General features: G+C 41.4%; 1 protein-coding gene across 1 annotated transcript in view; it reads right to left on the reverse strand.

Annotated features, from left to right (window-relative positions):
* Window positions 1-17251: 17251 nt before the first annotated feature.
* The window catches only part of MRPL3 (mitochondrial ribosomal protein L3), a 28675-nt gene continuing 21320 nt past the window's right edge, over window positions 17252-24606 (reverse strand). The window contains exon 10 of the mRNA XM_036398769.2: window positions 17252-17875. Coding sequence (XP_036254662.2) covers window positions 17726-17875 — 150 coding nt within the window. The 3' untranslated portion in view covers window positions 17252-17725. The remainder of the gene's footprint in view (window positions 17876-24606) is intronic.

A 24606-nucleotide genomic window follows, 5' to 3' on the forward strand; every position in this document is an offset into this window, starting at 1 on the left:
CTACCTAAAAGCAATTGCTTGAATTTCAGTGCTCCCCAGGAATATGTTGAGCCCTGCCTTTACTGCACCTGGGTTTGTTAACACGCTGTCCCAGGCTGGTGAGCAGTGCAGCCCTCTGTCATTTCATGCAGGCTCGGTGCTTGTGTGTGACTGCTGAGCACAAGGGGTGGCCAAGGGCAGTGGAGAGTGGATGAGCCCCTCTCGTCCTGTGTGAGCCAAGCCTGGCTGTGGCTTAGAGCTGCCAAAGGAGCTGCTCTGGCCTACAGCCCTAGCAGAGCATCTCAGCATTTTTCTGCCCCACTCTGCCTTGATTTGTCCCGTATTTCTGGTCTTTGAGACACACACTGCTGGGAAACATCCTTGCAACTTCTGAATTAATCACGCCTCTTTGTCAAGACAGAACATGACAAATCCTTGATCATAATGAATCTCAGACTCATCTCATTTTGTGAATAACCTAGGTTATTCAAATGAAGGCAGAAAGATCTGGGGAGTGTGAGGATGCCAGGGAGAACAAGGCAAATAGGAGGCCTTTGTTTCACCATTGTAAACATCAGCTGGTGCAAATCACCCTTTCACATATTGTGGGCCAATGCAGTTGGTGACCCCAGTCAGATGATGAATACATCCTTCTCTGACTCATCTTTATTCCTGAAGCTTCTTTTCCTCTAAGGTGGTCCATGCAGTGGTCTGTGCAGTTAGGTCACTTCTACAAGGATCACTGATGATCCTGGCAGCCTTTAAGTTGGGAGCATGACCCTACTCCAGAGTGAAAACAAATCTTGCCTTGATGAATACATCATCATGAAATAAAAAAAAAACAAACCAAAAAAACCATCAAAACCAAACACAATTGTGTGAATCTGGGAACTGGTCTTCTTGGAACTGGCTCAAAACAACTGATGAACAAATTCTAAAAGTTTGTGACTGTCAGTTATGAGAATGGAAAAATATCTTTTGTTTCAAGAAGCCCCATTCTCTATAATGGTCTAACACAAAGGCTCCAGGAATCAGAGGGAAATGTTTACTGACTCTAATGAGAGGAAGGCAGAGGCACTGAGGGCTGTTAGATAATTTTTTTTTCATTTGATCCAATTAATTTAGACAAAGAAAAGCATTTTTTAAAGAAAGAAAATGTGCACATTATCTGACATGGCTGACTCTAAATGCTGAGCCACTGTGATCAGAACCTGTGCTATTATTAGTGACATGAATAAAAACCAAGAGAATGAAATTCAGACATAATTCTCAACTATTTTTGTATACAACCCTAAAAACTGATGCATGAAAAAAACTATCCAGAGGGATTTCAGAAATAGCAGAAATAAACAGTTATGTCAAGTCCCACAGAAAAAAAATTGTTACTCTTAGTGAAAAATAGTATAACCTCTGTTTTTTGCAGAAGGTAGGGGGTAGATTGGGGAGATGACACAAACAGCCTCCAAATCTACATCCTCACAATAAAAAAAAAAAAAAAAACCCTATGAAATGCATAAAAACAAGCTGGAAACACTAACCCTACTATCTTCAGAGCTGTTGTGTGGATTATTATGGTCCTTGAACCACAGCCCTATACAACAAAACTCTGTTCAGCCCCGTGGGGATTAGCCTGTTTTCCTGGATTGCCAAGCAAATTGTATTCTATTTGCCATCTGTATGGCAGATGTCTTCTGTTAAACAGGCAGTTTTCCTTATCTCTTCCACACCCAATCCTCCCTCCGGGGAGACATCTGCTGATAACAGGCTATTGAATGTCACTGCATGACTGATAAGAACTATAGCATCCCCAGAGGGAGGAGCCAAGCATTCCTACCTGGATATAATCTTGAGCTTCTGGAACACCAGCACCAATTCTCCACTGGATTTCCCAGAGGAACAGCTGCCTCTTCCACTGGATCTTCAGAGGAAAACTGCACCCTTCTACAGGATCCCTGCTCCAACAGAACCACATCTGACACTCCAGGAGCCCTGCAGCCACATTTCCAATTGGACTGTTACCAGCACCCTGACCAACGGGGTGTCAGGTTGTGTTCTGACTCTGTCAATGTTGTTTTAGTTTACTTCATTGCTTATTTTATGTTTTTATTTTCTTCCCTAATAAAGAACTGTTAATCCTGCTCCCATATTTTTGACTGAGAGCCCCTTAATTTATAGCAATTCGGAGGGAGGGGGTTTACATTTTTCCATTTCAGGGGAGGCTCCTGCCTTCTTTAGCAGACACCTGTCTTTGCAAACCAAGACCTGTCTTCATGCCCATCTAGATAAGCCTCTTCAGCAAAGTGAGTTTCTCTGAACTTCTGTCCTGAACGGGTGTGTTCCTACAACAGGACTCTGGGAAAGATATCTTTATAGCTCTCCTTCAACTGTGCTTTCCCAGCTGTCTCCACATAAGCAGGACCAGAAGCCATTTGTAAAAGGGGAAAAAAGAGGGCAGAAGCCTATACATAAACACTTTAGCTCCTTAAAGTGCTGCATCTGCACTGACACCAACTCTGTCCTTTCCCAGTGACCCAGTACCATTTAAAGGGTTTTCACTGTAGCCTTTTCAAATGTCACAACGTGGCTCCAATTTCAGCTCTGATCACAAGCTAGGCTGAACTGCCATTAAAGCATGGGGTAAAATCAATCCCCACACCAAGCAGGTCCCAGTTAAATATGGGAAGGGAACACCATCCATTGCAGAAGACACCCCACAGCCGATATCCCCAGGAACCCTCCACTGACAAGGAATAGTTTTTAGGCATTTGCAGTGCACAAGGATGGCAGTTGCCCATTTTGGGATAGATGGGTGAAACCCCACTCTCACCTAAAGGAGCCTGTCAAAAATCTTGCAAAGATCCCACAGAACATTTCTTCCTTTAAGGCATCTTGAGACATTCACAGAAGAAGGTGGTTCCTGATGGGAGAAGAGGAAAGGACGAAATCCTTGGGAGAACATGAAACATTCATAATTAAGCAGGGCACTTACTAGCAGTGACTGAAGCAACAGAGAAAATTAAAGATGTTTCTTCAGAAAGTTCTTTGTAGTACAATTTCCAACTAATCCATGCAGCAAAAATGTTTTAGGATCAGTCTTTGAATACAGCCATAGTTTGCTACCAATTTATTACCTGTTGTATCTAAGGTTGCACAATACATAGAGAAGTCACTGTTTTACCACGCCAGGTCATCTGTGTTTTTATTATGAGTTGTTAAGCCTCTTGCTCATCAATATTTTTGTGCTGTGCAAAATTAGACCATTTAGTCATATGTCCCCCCTCTCATCTAATGCTAATAAAAGGCCTGGCAGCAGTATAGACACAGCAAATCAAGAGTATGTGAGTGGGGGAAGAGGAGGAGCAGGGACCATCAGCTCCATGATCTCATCCAAGCAGTGTCTGGGGTAAAATGGCCCCCAGGGCACACACCAGCCCTGACAAAGGGACACATCAGAGCACCAGCCCTGGGTGGCCTCACAGGATGTCTCCTTAGGCACAGCCAGACCTTCCTCTCCACTCTACCTTAATTCCAACTGATAATTCTGCATGGCTGAGCATTTTGAGGTTGTGCTGCATGCTTTAGGTTCAGGGACAAGCCTACAAGAGCAGAACATTCCCCAGGCTTTGGCTGCTCTTCCCTGGGGCAAACGCAGCCATCAAGAAGATCCAGGGAGGGCGGCTGCCTCCAAGCTGACCTCCCAGTCCAATCAGACTGCTGGGGAGTGATGGTGGATGGAGGGGTCCACAGAGCAGAGCCAGGGAGAGGCTTCATTCCCCAGAGCCACACCAGGTGTCTGCCTGACACCTTCACCTGAGGCATCCATCCCACTTGGCACAAATCCTTTGTGTTCTCTCAGAGCTTTATTTAGGCCCCGTGTAACACGTGGGGAGCTGCAAATCCCTTCCAAACCCTCCATCTGCACTTGGCAGGAAGTGCATTTTCCTGTAGGACTTTGTACCATGGACATTTCTCATCAGGAACTAAAAGTAATTGCTATTTACAGAGCAGCCAAACTGCAGAGGGCTTTTACAAACAACCAAGGATGAAAACACACCCACCCAAAGTGTTTATGGCTTTAGTGGGAACACACAAACTGGCTGCTGAAGCTGGCTGAGAATTTCCAAGGGGAAACCAGTGTCCTCACGCCAGGGCATGACATTTTGCCATGCTTCAGAGCAATGGGTGCTGTGAGGCACTCAGCCTGCAGGATCTTTCCCACAGCATCCTCCAGGGCTGCCCGAGTCTGCTCTGCAAGCCCAAAAACCAGCCCCACACCTGAACGGTTTCTCTGCAGACAAGCTGTGGGGATGGGCATCTCAGCACCCCCAGGGCTACCTCCCCAGCCCCCACCTGGCAAGGCAGGATTTTACAGACTTTGGAAGTGGCTTTGGTAATAATAGGCACAGCAACAATTGAGACTTCTCTCTCTGCACCTCCCTATTGTAAAGCCTGAATATATCACATTCTCCCTCTTCTGCTCCTCTAAGAAGAATTCCAGCAATCACCCTCACAATGGTGATTTCTGTTTTCTGATGAGCCTGTGGAAGAAGCTAAACTACAGAATGAATAGAAATTTAGCACCCAGGCAGAAGAGTTTCTCTGCTTTTTTTTAATATTAACTGTATTTTGATTAATGTGAGTTGATCCATCCGCCAACAGACAGGGGGGTGCTGAGCTGCACCAAGGGAGCCAACAAGCAGCAGCTGCCTTCCTGTTATTTTCATCTCTTTAAAGCCTCCCACACCTCTCATGCAGACAGGCATTTGAACTCTGCTTAAATCATGAGTATAAAAGGGTGGGAAAAATGGACCTCAACTGATGCTATAAATAGTTCACAGCCAGTTATGGGAGAAAATCAGAGAGAAGGCATCTCCAGCCTCTGTATGTTAAGCTGCAGTGCTTTCTCAGGAGAGGAAACATATGTAAGTAAACATTTGGAGTGAGGAGGGAAAGTAGAGAAGATGAACCAGTGTGCTGACAGTACAGTGAGAGGCAGAGGTGAATGTCTGGGGATGGGAGCCCTGTCACAGGACACACACTTGGAGATGTCACTGGAGCAAGGACAGTGCTGGCCAGCTATGGGTGTATCCCAACAATTCCCAGTGGCCCAGGCTTTGTCCTCCAGCCTCACTCTGTGCAGTGCAGCAGGACTGCTTGTGAGGCCTGTCAGGCCCTATTCACATGGGGAAAAAACAGCTGCTCTCCCTGATGGAAGAAGCTGGTGCAGTGTCTTGGAACAAAAATTTTGGAGTCTGAACACATCTCAAGACCTGGCAGCTCAGAGGTGACAGCTCATCAGGGTCTGGCACAGGAAATTATAAGTTATCAGTAGCTTTTCCAAGGACATATCTCATGGCATCTAGCAAAGACTCATACACCTTGGGAATTCTACAGGTGTAAAACCCCTCAGGGGCTGCCCCAACCTGTACACACATCCCTCCTGCTCAGAGCAGGAACTCACAACAGCACCACTGCTCCCCTTCACTCACACATCCAATGAAAGCCTGGTTGGGGAAAGACCAACGAGAACCTGTGAAAGACCAATGAGAACCAGTTAAACAGGCAGATCCATCAAGTGTTGCTGAAGATTTTTGGAAAAAACAAAGCTAAAGATTATTTCAAAAAACAAAGCTAACTTTCAGACTGAGTTTATGTTTGAAAACATGATTATACCACATGGCTTGCTCCAGTCAGAAACATAGCAAGTGATTAAGCTGCAGCTATAGTCAGGAGAAGCAAGATTGGCTTGTTGGGGATGGACAATGCACAGCAAGGATTTGATTGCATTAAAAACCAAAATAAATTCCATTCTTTTCTGAATACACAGTAGAACAAGTATTTGTGTTGTTTGTTTCTGGCCATTTCATAGCTATGAATATCAACTTTCTGCCTGTATTTGAAATACAGACAGTCTAGGGTAGTTTTCAGAGTCCCAGAAATGCTGGCTGAGCACCACTGATTCCAATGTACAGCAGTTCCACGTCTCTGACTCTCCCTCAGACACTGGTCTGGACACTTAATCTACAACTTCTCAGTATCCTCTTCCAGCATGGAGGAATCTTTTCCTAATGTCTAATCTGAACCTCTCATGCCACAATTTGTAGACATTATTCCATCTCAGACAAGAGTGTGAGGAGCAGAATGCAAAGATCTAACACAGCAGGTCAGAACATTTTTTCAAGACTGTCTTAAATTTCTTACATCTAAATTTGATGTACCTAAGTAAGTAGTCAAACAATTTAAACATCTTCTGAGATGTCCATAGTTGGAAAATAAGCAAAACTGACTATAGGAGGCTAAATTTAAGTGCTTTCTGCAAATTCACTACAAGTAGAATATGAAGTACAGTCAGGGTCCTAATTATCTCTGTTTCACATTATTCAGTAGTTCAATTTCGTTGGTTTTCTTCATCCATCCCAAAATTCACATAGGTTTATCATCAGGACCTGGAGAATGCAGCTCTTCCATGGGAGCCACCAGCCCTTGGGATCCTCCTCTACCGACCAGTGGTGCAGCTCAGTTCCCTCCACAGAGAGGGGCTGAGCAGCAAAGAGGCACAGCTCCTGTGGCTCCTCTCTTGCAGACTTCTGTAGCATTTCCAGGCAAATATCATCCCAAAAGTACACCAAATTCCAGGCACAGTCCACCCCAGAAGTACAGTGAAGGAAAGGGCCACTTTGTAGTCATTATTGATGCTGCAGCAGCAATTGATGAGAGTAAATAGTAATATTAGGCTCAGAATAAGGATTTCCAGAGAAGACCCTCAACTAACAATAAGCAGATAAATCAGATTAGCTTAAAAGCTCAAAAGGCAGAGGTATCCCTGGGTAAGGGAAGCCCATTCAACCTAAACAACAGGTGATGTATGAAAAGTGAATACTTTTAAGTCGAGGGCTGGCCTCTGCACATTGTTTTGCACCTCAATTAGACAGACATGATAAGAAAGAAAAAAGTGTGGTCACAGTACAAGGAAAAAGAATGGATTGATTATTTAGATTTGTTGTGGTAATGAAGCTTGCAAATAGAGCTTGTCTCCACTCTCATTTTTTTTGCCTGGGACACTTATGAGATTGTGGCACTAGGATTGGATATCAGTTGCCTTTAACAAGATACTTCATATTCTGCTTGGATTTCACAGTGTTTGTGCAAACATGAGATTAATAAAAGGAAAGATGGTGAGAAGCTGCTAACAATTTACTTTAAGAAAACCAACTTTTGCTTTTTGGTTCTTTCAAAGACTCAAGTATATCTCCTCATCTATGTCTATTGTAGCCCCAGTGATGTGGTTCTATTATGGCATCAGCAAAAATCCATTCGATTTTCCTTGTACCCAGAGACTGCATCACTCCCTGCTCTGCTGAAGGAATTTGGATCCAAGGCATGAGTACAGACAGCACAAGCCCTCCTAAACACAGGCAGTGCAGGATGAGCTGTTCTGTTCACAGGGAGCACCAGCCTCCAGTCTGGCCTGGACCTGCAGCACAGAAGTGTCTTGGAACAGCCCAACTGGTTTGGTGGCCCCACAGCTGTTTGTTTAATGGAGCTGGGGAATAAGATGGTGCCAGCAAACCTTGAGACAGCTCATGGGGCAGTGGGGGCCCTTTGTGGGCAGTGAGGAATGGGAAACAGCTCTGAGCTCAGCAAAGAGCTGTCAGCACTCCCCATAAAGTCAATAACTGGCAGCAGCAGCTTCACTGCTGGGGCAGCAGAGCTGATACCAGCTCCTGCACATCCCACCTGAATCATCACATGCTGAAGCACTGGGTAAGATACAAATCATCTTGAAGGTTAAAACAGAGGTGAGGAAAATTTTCCAATAAGCATTTGTTTTCCTACTGTCACTGCTGGTGGTGCACACCCCATAATTAGATGACCTGAAATTTTTTGGCACTGAAGAATAACTGAATAGTAATTGCAAGTCCCTTAGGGCTGGCCTGGCTTTGTTGCTTTGCAGTCTGTGCTGCTGCAACCCGTTTGAAAGCCACACTGCCTTAGCACACAGAGGAGAGCTGAACTGCCTCTGTCCATGCAAAGTACATACATCAGGTCTCATGCTTTTGTTAGTAATATATTATAGGCAAAACAAACTCTTTTCTCTTTTTTTCTCTTTTCTTTTCTTTTCTTTTCTTTTCTTTTCTTTTCTTTTCTTTTCTTTTCTTTTCTTTTCTTTTCTTTTCTTTTCTTTTCTTTTCTTTTCTTTTCTTTTCTTTTCTTTTCTTTTCTTTTCGCTTCCCCCAGAGCAGGACAGTCCCCTCCCTTGCCTGGCTGGTGATGCTGTCCCTGATGCCCCCCAGGACACACTTGGTCCTCCTGGCTGCCAGGGCACTGCTGACTCACATTCAGCTTGCCATCAACCAGGACCCCCAGCTCCCTTTCCACAGTGCTGCTCTCTGGCCTCTCATTCCCTGGTCTGTCTGTACTTCCAGGGTTGCCCCAAGCCAGGTACAGAATTTGGTATTTCTCTCGTTAAACTTCACAGTTGGTGATTGCCCATCTCTAACTTGTTGAGGTTTCTCTGCAGGTTCTCAAGGCATTTGTCACCTCATCCAAATTTTGTATCATCTCCAAACTTATTATCCCTTCCAGTCCTGCATCCAAGTAATTTTTGATGATGTTGAAAAGCACAGGGCCTAAATGGAGCCCTGTGGAACCCTGCCAGTGACAGATGCCAGTCTGATGCTGTTTGGGTGCAAAGGCTTTCCTGTGCCACAGCAGGGAGGCCCTTCCAGGATGTGAGACATTGTGTCTGGAGGGCTCACCCCAGGTTGCATTGGGATCAGTTTTGAGGTTGAAAGCACAGCCCTGCTGTCACCTCCTGGTGACAGGAAAGTGTTTGGCTGGAGAGGAGCACACATTCTCTGGAGCTGGAAGCACATGTGGTCCTGCAGTCCTCCAGTACAAGCTGTGTCTTACAGTCACTGCTTTCCCAGTCACCCCCAACTTTCCCAGTCCCTCAGGTGAAATCCTGCCCTCCACTTTCCTTTGCATTGCTGTTGCTGTGGGGATGGCACATCCACTTTCAATCCTTTCATGCAGGTTTGCTTGGTCTGACTGTGCAGAAGAATATGCAAAAATGTGTATTTCTATATTCAGGGATTTTTTTAAAAGGTGTGTCTTTGCACTGATGCTATAAGAAATTAGAAATTATATCTAAAAGATAAATTTTAGTCAACTTTGACTATGGTTACTTAGTCTGTGAACCTGAAGCTAGGTTTTATGAGATCCAGTCTCTAGTGTGTAAAATCCTCCAAGGTTCATCAGTTTAAGTTTGGCTTTGGAATACTTCAAGGTGCAAAAATGGTCAGATCCTGCCCTGCTGTTTCCTATTTTAAACACAAAGTAAAACTGGACAAAGTAGAGTGGGAAAAAGGCAGCTGAGGACAAGCAGGTTACATTAATGTGAAATAAAATCTATTTTCCAGCTCTGCAATGAGGTAGCCAAGAATCTTCTGCTTCTCACAGGAGAAAAAAAGCTTGAAATACCTGTGCAGAACACAGCCCAAATACCACTGCTGTGACACTAAATCTGCAGTGCCTGACAACAGCTGATCAGGGATTACTGACCTGGCTGGCAGCTAGAGTGAGGTACTGAAGGAAAAAACAAAAAGAAAACAAAAGAAAGAAAAAAAAAAAAAAGAAAATAAGAGAAACATTATTAAAACAAGGCAAGGAAAAAAAAAAAAAGAAAAAAGAAGAGAGAAGAAGGCTGAGCTGTTTTCAAGATATTATCACCTTTTAGGATTTTGTCTGTCAACAGCTTTCTGGAGATGTTAACACAACCTGTGCTGGATAAGAACTGCCAGGAAGGCACAGATGTGATCAGTCACAGAGCCTGTCAGGCACATGTTCAATTCCAAGTGAACCTCCAATATTGCACTGTAGCTACTTTTGGGTGCGTACCAGATGCAGGATGAATCTTTTCTCTGCGCAACTCCTTCCACAAAACTTTCTCCTCCTCCTCCTCCTCCTCCTCCACCATTCTAATGAGCTGCACCCCATTTCTCTGCTTCTTGCCAGCTGTTGCACAAAGTTCACTGGCCACCACACGCCCAACAAGTGACTGGCAGGAATTCAGTTTGTTATTAAATGACTGGCAGCCAGTGCCACAGGGAGGCAACAGAAGCAGATGAAAGGAGAACAGAGAGGCAGAGGTTGGCGACTCCTCGGCATGGATCGTCCTTGCATTTCAAAATGTGAGGTCTGTACATCCTGCTGGCCCCTTACAAAATAATCTTGGTACCAAAAGTGCACAGCAGCAGGCACAGCAAGCAGGGGATTACTTAAGCCAGCTAAGGATGGGGCTTAAATTTAAATCCTGCCCTTAATCAGGGAATGAAAGCCTACCTGCAGGCAACCGGCAGGCGCTTTCCTCAGGAAATAATTCAGTGCCTGGATTTCTCTTCTGAAGATTATGTGCCTGAATTTCTCGTTTCAGAAGGGTTGCTTATCTTTTCAGCTGGGTTAAAGCAGGCTCACCAAGTGTGTGAGGCATCTTTATCTCCCCCATCTCTTTCCAACCTTGCTCTCCTGAGAGTTCATCTATCTGATTTTGTCAGTTTGCTCTCCCAGATGATGCCCAAGCTGGATCCTTTCAATGCAGTCCTTAGCTACAAACACTTCCTAGGTTTGCTACCCACATCCATCCTGGTTTTGCAGCCTGTTCCCTTGCTCCCACCAACCTGCAGCACGAAGCCAAGTCCCTCCTGTCAGAACCATCAGAACTGCTTCTCTGCAAATTCCTCAGTGCCTCCTTCCTCAGCTGCTCATCTCCACACCATGCCCCAGTGCCTGCAGTGCTGGGCTGCTCACACTCCTTACACACACCTTCCTCCTCACTCCCTCTCTCTCCATCAGCTCTCAGGTGTTGCCCTTGGTGCAGCACAGCTCTAACAACGTGCCCAGTCCTCAGCTGTTGACTCTCTTCTCCTTCAAAGCCCTTTCAGAGCAGTCCCTGCTTCTCCAGGACCTCACACACACTTGTCCTGAGTCAAGTTTCATTTAAAGTCCACAGTCTGTGGGATGAATCTTGTGGTATACTGATGTCTCAGACTTGTGCTTTCTTGAAGCCACTGCCTACTAGTATAAATATAAATGCACATAAATAGCATTTGGAAAGGTAAGAGTCTGCTTTGAAAAATACTTTGTAAGTAAAGAACTGGGCACTAGTAATGCATTAGGTTTCTTACATGTGAATTTACAGATAATTGCCGTTTTAAAAATGTGGAAATATCTCATTTGTATATTCACATGTAAGAAACCTAATGCATTACTACTGCCCAGTTCTTTACTTACAATTATTTTTACCTGATGAGTAATAACTATGAAATTGTTTTGTCAAAATCTCTCTGTATTTGAAAATATGCAGTTACTTTTAATCATCCACAATAAAGCTTATTAAGTGATTAATAGAAGATGACCAGTTAAAGCACTGGCTTCAGATGACACCACCTGGTATTTCTGATACAGTCTGCATTTCAGATGACAGCAAGCTTTGTGCTCACATCAAAGCATGTATTTTGGACATCAGTAAGCATGGTACATCTGACTGGGGGGGATGCACAATAGGGGAGCAGACCAACACTTTTGTTTTGTCTCTACACTGAAGTTTCAGGACTCCATTTGAGTTTTTTTCAAAGAGTGCAGAGAACAGACTGTTTTGCCAACTGGAGCAGTTGCACTGAGCTGTAAACAGGTGAAGCTTGAAAGGCTGTCAGTGAGACTGCTGATCAGAAATAACATACAGCAAGGGCTGGAGGACAGGCACGTCAGTTTATGTGCTGTGGTGCTTGGGTTATTCAGCTCCTAACTCAGAGTGGGTAAGAGTTCATGGCTTTAACAGCCACTCAGCAAACTGCGCTTCCAAAGCACTCCTTGGCTTTTCAGTAGCATCAGAAGACAAAGCCTCCCTGAAACTCCTTCCACACTGTGTATACGATGGGGGTGGGTCAGTGCCCTAAGTGCAGCCCATAAACAGGCAGGATTGAGCAGCCACACCATTAAAGGGTCCAGCAGCTTCAAATAACAAGGCTTGAAACATTCTCAAGTCTCTGGTGCCTGCTGTGCCTGCAGGATGATGGCCTTTGGGCTCACAGCCACGGCTGTATGGATCCACGAGTGGGTGACAAAGAGCCAAAGGACATTTCATGGCACCTTGTTCTGAGGGGGTAAAGTAGCAGGTCAGAAAGCAACTGGCAATTTCACAGAAAACAATTGATTTTCTCTTTAAGTGCCATGCAAGGAAAGCATTTCTCTCTCAACTTGTGATCAAGGGAAATGAAAGATGAGGGAAATGAAATAAAATGTTTCTTTTCTATCAAGCTATTTCTCATATGCAGCTCTAATATAAAGGAAATATTCCAATAAAGGAAAATTTCAAGCTAGCCTAAGGAAGAACATGGTAACTCCAGAGAAAAATCTCCCTTTGGAAAGAGGCGGTGCAATTTGAGAACAAACCAGTGGACAAAAATGCCTTTCTTGCTTGCTGGAGAGAAAGGAACTGTGATTTTGAAATACATACCATGTAGTAAATCTCTCATTGCCCAATGCCAAATTTTCATGCATATTTTGTGTGGTGCTGGGCAGATGTATATTAAGCAAGACTGAGGCACAAAACCTGTAATTTGTGCTGGAAGGTCACTATTGCATGGAGCAACAAAAAGGTTCAGGTGGGATATAGTGGGAATTTGGGGAACATCACTTCAAGAGAGGCCATGTGCAGAAAAGACTCTGTTTCAGAAATCTTGATCTTTCCCTTTGATCTTTTAGAAATAAAAAAAGAAACTTTTATAAAATGACTCTTGCCTATGAATTATGAGTCATTCTGCTTTTCAATAGACAATCAGCTTGCCAAGGGATCTTCTTCAAGGTTTTGAGTGCCTAAAAAACCCCACATTTTTAAAGGTTTTCTACTACTTAGAAAGGAAGTGAGGAAGGAGATGAAAACAGAGAAATGAAAGCTTGATTTAGCTGACTGGAAGACTGTGTCACCCAGGGAAATGTGAAGCAAATTATATAGCACAACTTGATTGATATGAAACTGGTTTAAGTGAATTTTTTGCTACAACCCCACCTTGCAATCCTGCCTCTTCCAAAACCCCAAATCTGGATTTGTGCATATCACATGCAGATTTGTACACATTTGACTTCAATGTGTACATCTTATGCCAGACTTTACACACATGAATTTGAGAAGCAGCAGGAAGCACCACAGCACAGAGGACCCCATCTTCAGCATTTACTCATTACATTACAGCAAATAATTTAAATAATTTTCTGTATTCATACTAAAAACTGCACTCATTTTCTCAGCTGACTTTCTCTTCTGGGTTCTGTTGTAGTGTCCAAAGTTACTGCCATGACAGCAAACATTAATTTAAGCCCCAAATGGAATTATTCCCAAGCAGTGATTTTCAGTTCATGGGCAGAGGGTGCCAGTTGGATGAAAAAGCAAGATCAGAGCTCAGGTCTTTGGTATTCCAACAGAAATGATCCTAAGCTGTATCAACCATGCATAAAGGTGGAACCCCATATGTAATACCTTAATGGAATGAGGGAGAACTAGGACATTATTACGGACATGGATGCTGCTGGAAATCTTTCTTGATGGCCACTCCAGTGCCACATTCCCACTCACCACGCACACACTTCTGTGAAACGAGGGGAGAGATGCAAGGAAGATGCACTTACCCAAGAGCAGGGTACTGGAGCAGTGGGATAGCCTTCTACAGTTCACATCCCACATGTTTTTGGGGTACTTCATGAGGTAGAAGTCAGCAGGCTGCTTTAATTTGGAGACTCCCAGTCCTGAGGTACCCCCCTCCTACCTGACACCACAACTTGGCTGTGCACATTCCTCAGGAAAAACTGCCATCTGTGTTTGCTGCCACACTTCAGACACAGCAGAGCTGCGCCCATCCAAATGAATTCTTTTTCTGGTGTGATAACATTAAGGCTATGTGTAATCAATTTAAATTCCTCCCCCAGAAACTGCATGCTGTCTCCAAAACCAATAAACACCCAAGGCCAAGGTCAGCATTCCGGCATATTCTTAGAGATGTTAAGTGCCTTCAAGTGTGTTATATGAATAAATCATACTAAGCTATGCTACATGCTAAGGTGTGCAACAAAGCAGGGCAATTTGCTGCAGGAGAGAGATGCTCATTAAATGCAATTAATAAGCACTACCTGTGCACTGAAGGGCAGAGGAGCTAATTATTGGAAGACACTGTGTACAAATAATGTTTACAGTTATGAAACCATGGCATTCCCATGCAAAATCTCAAAGTGGGGGTAGGGAATGACATAAATCAGAAGAATGACGACCCAAGCCAAGCCATAGCTACAGACACAGCAATCCTAAAATTAATGAGCCCCACCACTGTCTTCACTGTGGTTACTGGGCCCCTCTATTAGCCAGATTTTATGAGGCACCCTAGGATAGGGCCAGCAACTTCCTTTGAATAGCATTCACCTTGGCATTCCAAGGGAGCCTGTGTGCTGGAGCTCACAAGCACGGGGCTGGCACCAGGCTGCCAGTGGGAAGCCTCTGATTGGGGTTTGGGTTATGCACATCAGCCCCCTCATAGTTTACATCCTAATCAGTTTTCTTTTCTTTCAATCACAGAGTCTTCAAGGTTGGCAAAGGCCTCTAGGATCATTGAAGTCCTCCAGAACTTCTAAAATTCAGCAAGGAAACAGCAAGGAAGGTGGAATTTTACACATAAGCTCTTGTCAACCCTTCAGTTTACTAGAATAATATTTGTTAAACTCTAACAGAGCAAACCACATTTTTCCACATGAAGTGAAAATAGCAAATGAAAATGTTTATCAGTCTCACATAATGACAGAGCAATGGTATTTGAAAGTATGGTATTTCAAGAGAAATAAACTTTCCTTGTTTATAATCAATGGCTGCAATTATGTTGTCAAGAGATACATGAGTGTTTTGATTTCCTCTTCCTGCTGTCTTTTTACTTTCAACTTATATTGTAAGCTTGACACTGTTTATTCACGTACTATTACAGAACCACTGAGAGGGGTTATTATCGAAGAGTATTTATTTTTCAAAGCAGTCACACCATGAAGCCACAGATACAGCTAAAGCTTAACCCTACATCCTCCTCCAGAGGAGCATGTTCCTGATGTTAAAAACACCCCACTAAGCCCAACAAACACAACAGCATAAGGAGAGGGTTAATGAGCTCCTGGACATGTAAACCACAGGTCAGTGCCTTGCCCACAGCACAGGGGCACAGAATTAACTCCTAGAGTGACTCCAGAAAAAGGCTACAAAGGTGATCAGATGCTGGAACACCTCTCCTATGAAGACAGGCTGAGAGAGCTGGGGTTGCTCAGCCTGGACAGGAGGAGTCTTTGGGGAGACCTTGTGGCAACCTTATCAAGTTATGGCACCGGCAGCAGAGCTTGCCAGCGATTACTTCCTTGGGCAGCATAACAGCTCCCAGCTTTGGGTAGGATGTTGTCCTACAGGATTCAGAGCTCTGGTAACATGTTCAGTTCCTTCTCCTTAAATAACTACAGGTAATATGGAATAAGAACTTATTTTTGTTGCTGTTGTTGCTTGCCTGAGAAAATGTTACCTGATGGCTCTAAACTGTCATTACTCAGACACAGCAACAAAACACACAGATACACCTACTTGCAACAAAGCCCTTGGTCTACCTTTTCACAAAAATTAACACATCCTTTTGCATGAGAAACTGTTGGCTCATCTGAGACACGAGGACTTGATATTTGCCTAATTTTGTCTTTTATTTGAAGCTTAAAAGCACATCTCCATTAGCCACAACCTTTGGTCACAATGAATAAATATTCAGCTTCAACACCTTTGATAATGTCTAAAAATAGTTCATTAAACATCCTTAACCTTTTCTAAGAACAAACTTGTAGGTGGGCTAAAGGCATTTGGTGTCATCACACTTATGAACAATTTTGCTCCTTGAAATAAATTCAGCCTGGCTTTCTCAACTCAAAGTCCCCTCTCTACTCAGAAGAGCAGAAAACAGAGATGAAAACAACAAGGAAAATTAAAACACCATAAGCCTTCCAATGTCTGATGGAAGAATGAGTCAAATGGAAGTTTATGTTTCAATCTGAGTTGCACTACTCTGAGCTCACATCAGCAGATCTCACCCATCTCCCTCTGTTTCTGTTCTACAGAAAATACTTTCAGACATCAGCCTGCAGTTGAGCTATGAAGGCTCTTGTCTTTGATGTTCAAGCACTCTTGATAAAGATGGAAAAGGTTTCACCTGTGCATCTCAGTAAAAACAGGACCTGAATAAGCAGCACCTCAAAAAATCATACAGCTCACACCCAGCACACATTTCAAAATCAAAACTGCAGAGATTACTCTGATAGAATACTGGTTTCAACAGAAACTTTAAAACTGAACAAATGGAAGGCAACATTAACTACAGGATTGTCTGAATGGCTGTAGTCATTCTCTGGAGCAACATGATCAGATCATTGCAATTTCACTTTTTATGCCAGAAAGGGAAAAGTTCTCTTACCAAAGAAACAGGAATTGAAGTACTTTGGTGATTTTCCCCACACTGAAATATTATCTGACATAATAAAAGTTCACCTTAATGTACTGCCATAAACCTGTGGCTTCCTTTGAGCTCATAGCGTGTGATGAAGCTACAAAGATGAGGAGACAACACTGCCAGGGTATTAATGGTAACACTGTATGCAAATTCTTGAACTACTGCAGGGCTTGTGAGTAAAGTGAAGTGCTCAGATGGCACTGACAGCTATGAAGGTACTTCTGTACATGAGAAGATTTACAGAATCCAAAAGATCAAACTTATAAATAGTAAATCATGCAAAGTGAAAAGCAGAAGGGGCACGATCCCAGCTGCTATTGAAAGGTGGGATAGAAGAGAAAAATGAGCACTAGCATAAAGACAAATGCCTCACATTTGGCCTCTTTCCTTGGAAATAGCTCTCCTATAACAGCATAAGAATCCAATACAAATGCCATGGTAGATGCACAGAGACTTCTCCAGAGAACATTCAAGGGACCTCAGTGAAGTTCAGAACAAGCTGTTAGCAAAGGTGACAAACAGGTGGCCCCTGCAGTCCTAGTGCTGCTTTGTTACTGAATGTTTCCCACCCAAACACTCCCTCACCCTACATATGGCCACCATCACCCTCCCTCCAGAAAATCTGTTGGGTATTTGCTACATTAAACACAAAGGCAAAAGGAGATAAAGAGATCTGGACAAAAAAGGGAAACAAAACAAGCTCATTCTGTAAAACAATGCTCACGCATTTTCTTGTTTTATTTTGGATAATTCTTCATGGATCCCCCCACCTCAGATGCCAAGGCAGATTTGGAACCTTTTTCTGATTTGATCAGAGTTGCCCAGTATACTTCACATAAAAGAGAAACAGAATTTGTTCACATTCAGAAAATGAACTGGAACCATCTTCAAAACAGCAGTTTTTCAGGATTGTGTAGGTTTTCACAGCCTGGGGCAGAAGACAAAAGGTCACTGAAGACACACAGTTTGGTGTGCTTTACAACCTGTCCCTCAGACCCACCTGTTGCTTTAAGTACAGGTTTGAGACTGACAGTGGGAAATCTGATTACCTGACCAAAATGGCAATACCTGAAGTGTTTAAGTCAGTTGGCCAGACTGCAGTTCATAGGCTTACTTTTATACAGCATTGCGATGTACATGAAAATAACAAAACTGTGTTTTCAAAGATGCGAGGAACATTATGCGAATGTGACAGATGGATCTGTGAACTGGAAAATCTCCTCATCAAAAAGGTCTTCTGGCAGTTCTTCATCTCCATCAGCAAAAAACGTAGGGAATGGAGGGTTTTTATTGCAGTCCTTGTAAGTAGGCAATTTGCTATCTCTGACCTGAAAAGCAGGAAGGGGGAGAGTAGGGTTAATAAATCTTACAGAAGATTTTTAGACAGTGATACACTAGAATTTAAAGAACTCAGCTTGCATGCATAAGAAAAACCCAACAGCATTCACATTCCACTTGTTTAAAGAATTCCAGGTATAATCATCAGTTACTTTAACATCAACCCCAGATATTGAATTTAACATTATGTACTCATCCTTAAAAAGATTTTAAAAATCAGCAAAACTAAACAAACAAAAAATACAAAGAGAATTTGTCATTACAATGAATCAAAACCTTCTCATATGAATTCATTGCTCAATATTTTACAATGTTATTAAAATAGGAGTATAGCTTGTTTTAAGAGTGCTTATTTCTCACAGTATGTTCCTACCTGACATTCCAAGTTCTATTATGCAGCGTAATCACCTCTTCAACAAACAAGACGCGCATTTGTATGCGTGATGCAAACTAATTATTGCAACTAATTTTGCAAAGATATGTGCATGTGCTGTACTGAATCCCTCTGGCTATTGCAGAGCTGCTCAGTTACTGCAGAGTTAAACATCTAAAATTCTTCACTCAGGAATCTGTACCTAAGTTTGTTGAACATGAGCCTCTAAGACAGCTTATTTGCGAGAAGAGTGGTGCCACAGAGAAATTCCTTTACTGACCTCTCTACATGTGGAAAGATTTAAAATCTAGCCCCTGAAACTCCAATCTCTGAAGAAAATTAGTAGCAAGAATTATCAGCAAAAAGCAGTTTGCCTGCAGTAGCAGATAGAAGGCTCGTATCTCTGAATAAAAAAAAAAGAGCTACAAATTCTTAAATTTGATTTAAAATTAAATTCTTCTTTTTTATATTGTTACATATCATCTTCCTCCTGAGCTGTAATAATCCCCTTCAGGCACTATACTCAAGTGGATTAAAAAAAAAAAGTGCAAATAGATTAGACAAAATTTTAGTAGAGAGAAGATAAACTCTTCCTCTTAGTTTTTGGTGGGGTTTTAAGGAACAGGATGCTTGTTCTTATTAGGTTGGACAAAGACCTCATGTAGGACAGTTCTGATTTATGCCAAAAATTAAATTAAAAAAATTTTGTGCCCACTTAATGCTCTGTTCTGACAGCACTGTATTTACCAAATTCATATCTACTATTACTTGAACCTTTCCCAAAATCCATGAGGATTCCTGCAGATAGTACATACAATAAATCTGGCATTCCAATATATTTTTAAGGGCAAGCTTGATAAACACAAGAATGCCTTTTGCTAAGAATGAGGGGATGAGGGGTTCAATGTGTTGCACTGGTTAGGATGGCTAAGTAGCTTTTCAAGTAGAACACTGCTCTTCTACAGAAGTGCTCTCTATGGTCTTGTGAACTGCCAGACCTGTAGCTCCCAATTTACACTGCACATCTAGCTGGAATGAACTAGACTGAGGTCCAATCCACAGACCTTTGCTGCAACAGTGAGTTCAGAAGAAACAGTCAAGAGAGCTTCAGCAGTGTCACCTGAAGGATGGCATCTTCAGAGACGTCATCCTTCCCTTTCAATACACTGTGGCTGTTTCTTTTGCTATCTGAAACCCCATTTTAACTGTTTCACTGGTTATCTATTATTTCCCTTGCTGATTTCTCCTTTACTCTCTAATCCTATTACACACCAAAAGCTTTCTCTGTCAACAGCAAAACCCCTCATGATCCCTACATGAGTTAGTATCAGAAAGAAGAAATGATTTTATTTATGATAACTTATTCATTTCATGCATATCTTATTTAAATGTTTTCATGTCTACTTTTTGCTATTTTAGATTACTTTAATCAAGAAATAGTATGTGCTGTTACATATAGGCTGTGTTATTGCAGGCAGCTCTGGACATCCAGAAAATGAAAGGAAGTGAAATGTTTGTTTTCCTCCTATTTTTTTTCCCATTACTTCTTAAAACAATTTCTTATGACAGGATTTGGCAGTAAGACATCTGCTCTTAACTGAAGGAAAATGCAAAAGTCTAATTTCAGTCCTGCATTAGTTTATTTAAATGAATTTAAGATTTCTGTCCAGACTTAACATTGTATGAATTACATATTAATGCCAAGGGGCATTTTGGACAGAGTATCTTCAGTGTGATATGGAGAATTCTTAAAACAGTTTTAAGAGTCTCCTGAAACAGCTCTAACAGACCATTGTTGCACCCAGAGCAGTACAACACAGTTTCATTTTGCCCCTTCCAAACTCCTCAGAAGCTTGACAGATCCCAGAAACACAGGTCACATCTGATGTTAAAATTGTTTTCTTCTGATATGGTCATTTTTTTTTATTGGTATAATTGATGCAGTATTTCTTTTGACGGGTGAAGCTACTGCTCTTTTTCCATCTTTCTCTACACTCATAGCTTTCAAATGCAATTTAAAGTAAAAAAGTGCTATCTTAGAGCATCACTACCAAGCTACATGAAACTCTTTCTCCTTGAAATTAAAAAAAGTTAGATGGTATTCTATTATCATGTATTGTCATTATCATTACTATTTAAAGAACTCAACTTCGTTTTACACCTGAAAGTATTGTTCAGCAGGTAAAACATGGTATGATTTATCTGTCTTCTCAAGAGAATTATTTAATTACTCCCTTTACATTTATGAAGGGCCCAGCATACCAAAGGTTTCAGTAATCTGAGGTAAGAGACACAGGAACAATAATTTCACAGCAGTATAAAGAGGTTCACTGGTGTGGAGCAGCAGCAGCTACACCTGTCTGTATAGGCAAGTACACAGAAAAGAAGTGCAGGTGACCCAGCATAGCTCTTCCTGCTCTCCTAGTAACATCCTGAGAACATCCCTCCCTAATAAAGGAGTAAGTTTTCATGCTGTGTTACTAAAATCCAGTGAATTTGGCTCTCATCCCCAGAAGGAATCAAGCTCATAGTCCAAACTGTTACTGCTATCCATAAAAGCATTTGCTGTATACCTCATATAATAAATGCTGGGCTTACTCAACTGCTGTGTTAATAGCACTATAAATTACAGTAGACTATACTATAGATAGATAGATGTTATATACAGATGATGGTATAACCACTACAGTGTATTCTCTGACAGGTCATTTTATCTAGAAAAATACTAGAGAAAGCTGAAATTGGAGCTGGTTGGGTCACTAAATCTTTAGAACAGTCATAAAGGGTTTTGCAGACAATTAATAAACTGCACTTATATATGTCCCCTATATTGACAGTGTAATGGGTAGTACAAACAAACACAAACTCAGAAATCTATCACCACAAAAGGCTTAATGTGGTCTTAAACAAGTGTTAAAAACTGATGTTTAGTCAGAACTCACATTTGTAGTTTAAAAGGGCTTCAGGCTGTGTTAGCAACCACAGCAAAGAATGCAAGCTATTTGTGTATAAAAATATGTTTAAATATAGAAAATGATTAGAAATAAGCTCCCGAGGTGTCATACATCACCTAACTCAGCTTCCCTGCTATTTTTGAAGCTAGACATAAAAATTGAACCCAAGAATTATATCCATTTCTTACCAGCCTTATTTTGTCTTAAAAAATAACCCAGCCATACAAATCCCCCCTAGACCTCTGCACAACTCTATGAATGAGGCCCAAGGCACAGGACAGAGAACATGAAAGAATTGAAGGCACCACACTATCCCTGCATGTCCTCAACTTGAGCAGAGGGCACCCAATCCAGGCATCAACAACAAGCAACACAGCACAGTAACAATGGGAAGTATAAAATAAGTAGGATGCAAATCACTACTTCTCTTTGAAAAAAAAAAAGAGCCAAACAAAAACAGGAATGTCAAGACTTAAGTTACTAGCTCAAGTGGAACATCATACTAAAGCAACTTGGATACTTCAATTGGACTCAGGTCTAGCATACAAAAGGTTAGTTCAGTATCAGCTTGCAAAGCAACTCCTGTGGGCTACCAGATTTGCCAGAATTTCTGCTCTCACTACAAGTGATATATTTAAAATGATCAACACGGAATATCCTAAGAAAATCAGGTACCTGAAAATCAGGGCAGGTATAAAATACTATCCTAGACAAAGTATAAGATCGTGAATTATAATATACTATATTACTCTCCACTAAAAGGCATCTACTTGAAAAGAGAGTTAAGTCTTGTGCATCTCTCTTGAATGACAAAAGAGGAGTTTTTGATAACACACCTGGGAGAGCAATCCAGAGCCATCACCTTTAGAAAGAGAAAGCTGTTATAGATGGTAACTACGGGCCCTGGGATCTAAGAAGATACCCCAGAAAGAAACAGATGTTTCCTGAGGTAGGCAATCTTGATAGGCCCAACACACAAATTTTACAATTGCTTACTCTGCAATGTTATTCTTGTAACAGAAGAACTCTGTGCATTCCAGCACACTCCTAAAGTTTATTAATTTTATCACACCTTGCAACTGAGAAAGAAATCTATGTAAGCTTTTTACATTAGTTTTCCAGTTGGCTAGAAACATTACTGATGTCAGTTATTTACCTGCATACTTCAATGTGCAATATCAAATGAAAGCTGATTCTAATTAAAAACAGAAATCCATCAATCCCAGTATTCTGCAATTTTATTCTGCTGAAAACAAAACTTGAAAAATTTAAGTGCTTCATCTCTGTCTGAATTGAGTGCTGATGCATGAAGTTTCCAAAAATACAACATACAAAATAAATATATGCTTTAAAGGTGCACTATGGTTTTAATGGTTACCAAGCAACACAGAGTGGGTACTGAACACAAATGCCTTCCCCTTGGAGGCACACAAAAAGGGAAGTATTATGCAATATTTCACTCTGGAACTCAAAGACAGATGGATTCAAATTCCCTAGACGTTATTCCTACTTATTACAGGCAGGTATTTAGTGGAATGAACAGTAATTACAGCAGCTAATATCCCATAATTCCTCTCCCCAACTACAGATCCAAACAAATATACAACAATATATTGGAAGTCAATGTCTATAAGCAAACAAGAAAACACTGTGGAAGAAAGGTGTAAGGAAGCTAAAAACACCACAGATGAATGCAGCAAGATTAATGGAGAAAAAAACCCCCAGAAATCAGAGAACCAAATAGCATTGCTTTACCTGATTTTATAATTAAAGCCTTTTCTACTCTTCGCAGATATATTTGAAAAAATAAGGGAAAAAATGAATGTAATGTAATTCATATGGCCCATGCAAGGAAAAAGCCACAGAATGGATCCACTAGCTCAAGGAATTGGAATGAAATGTAGCTTACTACATATTGCCTTCAATCTCCTAATAAGACTGGAAGCAATTTTGGGAGACCTATTTCTTAATAGCAGTGACACCTACTGCTGTGTCTTGACCTCATACAATGTTACTTATTATTAAATGTCATGAAAATTTGAGTCCGCAGCACTTTGGTCAAAATCTTTCATATACTCTCTTAAGCAAGGAGCTCTAAGGGAAGAAAAGCCTCATTCTTCCCATGTATGTTCTTTTCCAAGCAGAACGTGCAGTGTCTGATCAGCAAGGGAAGAATGATTTGTTTGAATGAGATCTTCATGGTGTACATAAGAATGTGCAGTATTAACACACAGAGCTTTGTTTTAAAAAACAATTTATATTACAGGTGTGTAATAAATGCTTGTTTGCTTAACTCACTTAAAATCAGAAATAAAAATTAGATTATTGAGTCTAGTTAGAATAAAAGTTATAATCTGGTAAAAACAGGCACTGTACTCAGTCTCAGGGGCTTCATAAGATGTTGCATCCTTACAGATAAAACATGTGAGACGTGTACCTGCATTTGCCACCAACGTGGATTTTAATGGCATTACCAGGGTAACAAGATGCACAATATTTTTCAACAATTAACTCTTGCTTAAGAGAACTATTAAGATCAAAGAATACAGTCTGGGCATCAAACATTTCTCAATTTTTCAGCTACATTATGCTGCTTGTATGCACACATTATTATTTAAAACTAAAATCCTAAATAAATTCCCACTTAATTAAATTTCAGACTGACATTGAGAAACCAGGTTCATGCCTCAGGATTAGGAAAAAATACTTTGAACACAGTTAAGAAAAGTTCATTCAGTCAAATATACAGATGAAAAGCCAGTCAAACCACACTCTTAATTCTATGTAATTGATATCACACCCAGTAATTTTGCAGAAGTTGTCCTGAAAACTACTTTTCCTGTACATCTCTTAACCAATTTTCACTATACTTGGAAGAAAAATGTGTAATGTATTCCCCAGACTTGGGCTGGACATTAAAATAAAAACAGTTAAGAGATACCTTGCCCAGGACAAAAGGTCTTATTTGCATAGAAACATTAATTTTCTATGGGTAAAAACCCTATTTGAAGGCAAGGTTGCTGTACACAGGCCCAGTAGCTGTAGAGTTCTCCTCCACAACTAAGAGACAAAAAAAACCGGATGTCCACAGTAAACCAGAAGATAATAAACTATTTGAAAACATCTGAACTCTTTAACTTTTCAAGTCCTGAACCATTTAAATCCCTGCATTGAGGGATTCTGAGGATTTAAAACTCTCAGATACAGAGGTACATGCATACCAAACTCTTCATAGTCCTTCATAGCAAAGACATTTGATACCCTGCACTTTATTCAGTCAGAATGGAAACTACTTCTTCCAAGTAAGTGGTTTGCAGAATATAAGTAGAAAGAAAGTAACAAAGAAAATTCTACTTTGAAAACTACCCTTGAAAAGCACTTTTCTTGCTTTGAT

Source organism: Molothrus ater, chromosome 1 (assembly GCF_012460135.2).
Source record: "Molothrus ater isolate BHLD 08-10-18 breed brown headed cowbird chromosome 1, BPBGC_Mater_1.1, whole genome shotgun sequence".
Lineage (NCBI taxonomy): Eukaryota > Metazoa > Chordata > Aves > Passeriformes > Icteridae > Molothrus > Molothrus ater.